The sequence below is a fragment of the Penaeus monodon genome, chromosome 21, assembly GCF_015228065.2.
Source record: "Penaeus monodon isolate SGIC_2016 chromosome 21, NSTDA_Pmon_1, whole genome shotgun sequence".
In the NCBI taxonomy this organism is placed as follows: Eukaryota; Metazoa; Arthropoda; class Malacostraca; order Decapoda; family Penaeidae; genus Penaeus; species Penaeus monodon.
Window position 1 is genome coordinate 42,546,223 of NC_051406.1, and position 1,672 is coordinate 42,547,894.

General features: G+C 29.8%; 1 protein-coding gene across 3 annotated transcripts in view; it reads right to left on the reverse strand.

Moving 5' to 3' along the window:
• The window catches only part of LOC119586520 (rab GTPase-activating protein 1-like), a 36,962-nt gene that overhangs the window by 33,435 nt on the left and 1,855 nt on the right, over nucleotides 1–1,672 (reverse strand). For 2 of the 3 annotated variants that reach the window (XM_037935272.1, XM_037935270.1), the window contains exon 1: nucleotides 866–964. The exons of the other annotated variant lie outside the window; for it this stretch is intronic. In XM_037935272.1, coding sequence (XP_037791200.1) covers nucleotides 866–907 — 42 coding nt within the window. In that variant the 5' untranslated portion in view covers nucleotides 908–964. Of the gene's footprint in view, nucleotides 1–865; nucleotides 965–1,672 lie in introns of those variants that run through there. 3 annotated transcript variants of the gene reach the window in all.

Here is a 1,672-nt window from a genome sequence, read left to right on the forward strand (position 1 = left end):
TCCTTTCCACTTCTTTTACCTGTGTGTTTTGCTGTAGTATTTCATTCCTTTTATTGGAAAAATAAAACTAAGCTTAGAAAAGTATTTCCTTAATTGAGAATCTATGCTTAAAATGGGTGTTCTACATAAATTACTAAAAATGGTAGGTGGACAAACTTTCACACCTATTTTGGGAGAATTAAGATTTTGCAACATATTATTTGAGCAACCATTACAAATAAACCCAAACCTCTGTCAAAGGCATATACACGAGTGCCATGCCAAGCAGTACTCTGATAATGATCAACAAATATAAAGTATATATATATTCTTTCAACCCAGAGCTTAGCATAGGAATTAAACTACTTTAAGCTCTATTTTGCCAAAACATAAATGGTGGAGAAATGTTGGTCTTTGCCAGAGCAGTGACGACACAAAGTCTGTTGTATTCACTGAATGCTGCATGAGTATCAGCTAGATATAAACCTACAGGTCCTCCCCTTCTCAGTTCACAGCATGTTTCAAGTAGTTTTAGATAGAACACAGTCAATATAACTACAAACAAAAACATCTAATTTCAAAAACCAGTAAGTTAGGTTAATTATAAAAATTATCTCTCTTTATTTTCAGATTATTACTATATCTATGTTTTAGGTATAAAACCACTGTATTAATCACACAATTCATCCATTTTACTAGAACCTGCAACTTACATGATAAAAGTATCTGTAAATTCTTTGTACATTATACAGCTAGAACTTGATTTTAACTCAAAAAGTTATCTCTTACCCATTCTTTAGAAAAACGGCCACTTAATATGTTAAAATCATATCAGGCATTAAATTAACAGCTACAGAATTTGTCGAATATGAAGTATTTATCTTACCTTCTCAAATGGATAATAAACTTCAAACCATAAAAACTTCATTGCAGAAACATATCAATCAATAATCAGTCCAGCAGGTTTCATGTCTTATAAAAAAAAATTCCTTTCCTTATATATAATATATACTATTAATGTAGAAACTGGAACAAACTATAACTTGAGTAGTATATAGATTGCAATAAAATATATACTATTGGTGAAGAAATTGCAACAGAAATTATTACTGAAGTAGTATATAGATTGTAACAAAATTTATAATATAAACTCAAAAATCAAAATAGCTACAGTAAAGTCCCCCATGAATACTAATGCCAATTTTAATACAATATGATACACAAATCCTGTCCACTTCTTGACATTTATATGTAGCTGAACTAAAACTGATATAAAATACCCCTTTCAACATTGCACAACAGATTAAAAACAGATGAAGTGTATCTGTGTACCATCCAAATGTGCATCAGTAATGAAAAACTTCAACTTCTGTAGATCTTCTATTAAATGAAACTCTTGTCTAAAAACAGATTATTATATATTATCATGATCAACATCAAGCAACAACACAATGTATTGCATATTTCTCACATACTTTTCTTTAAAGGAAATAGACCCAATAAAAACAATAAAAGATTAAATAAAACCGATAAGATCTCAGATTTCTAAACAAGGTAGCAGAGTGGCAAGGAAACACTAAAGTTGTCATTTCCTTTCAGAGATAATCAATGACTTCCTGTAATATCCCCAAAATGATAATAATTCAAATTAGATGAATCACTAAATCCACTCTATCACTCGAGGTAAAATCAA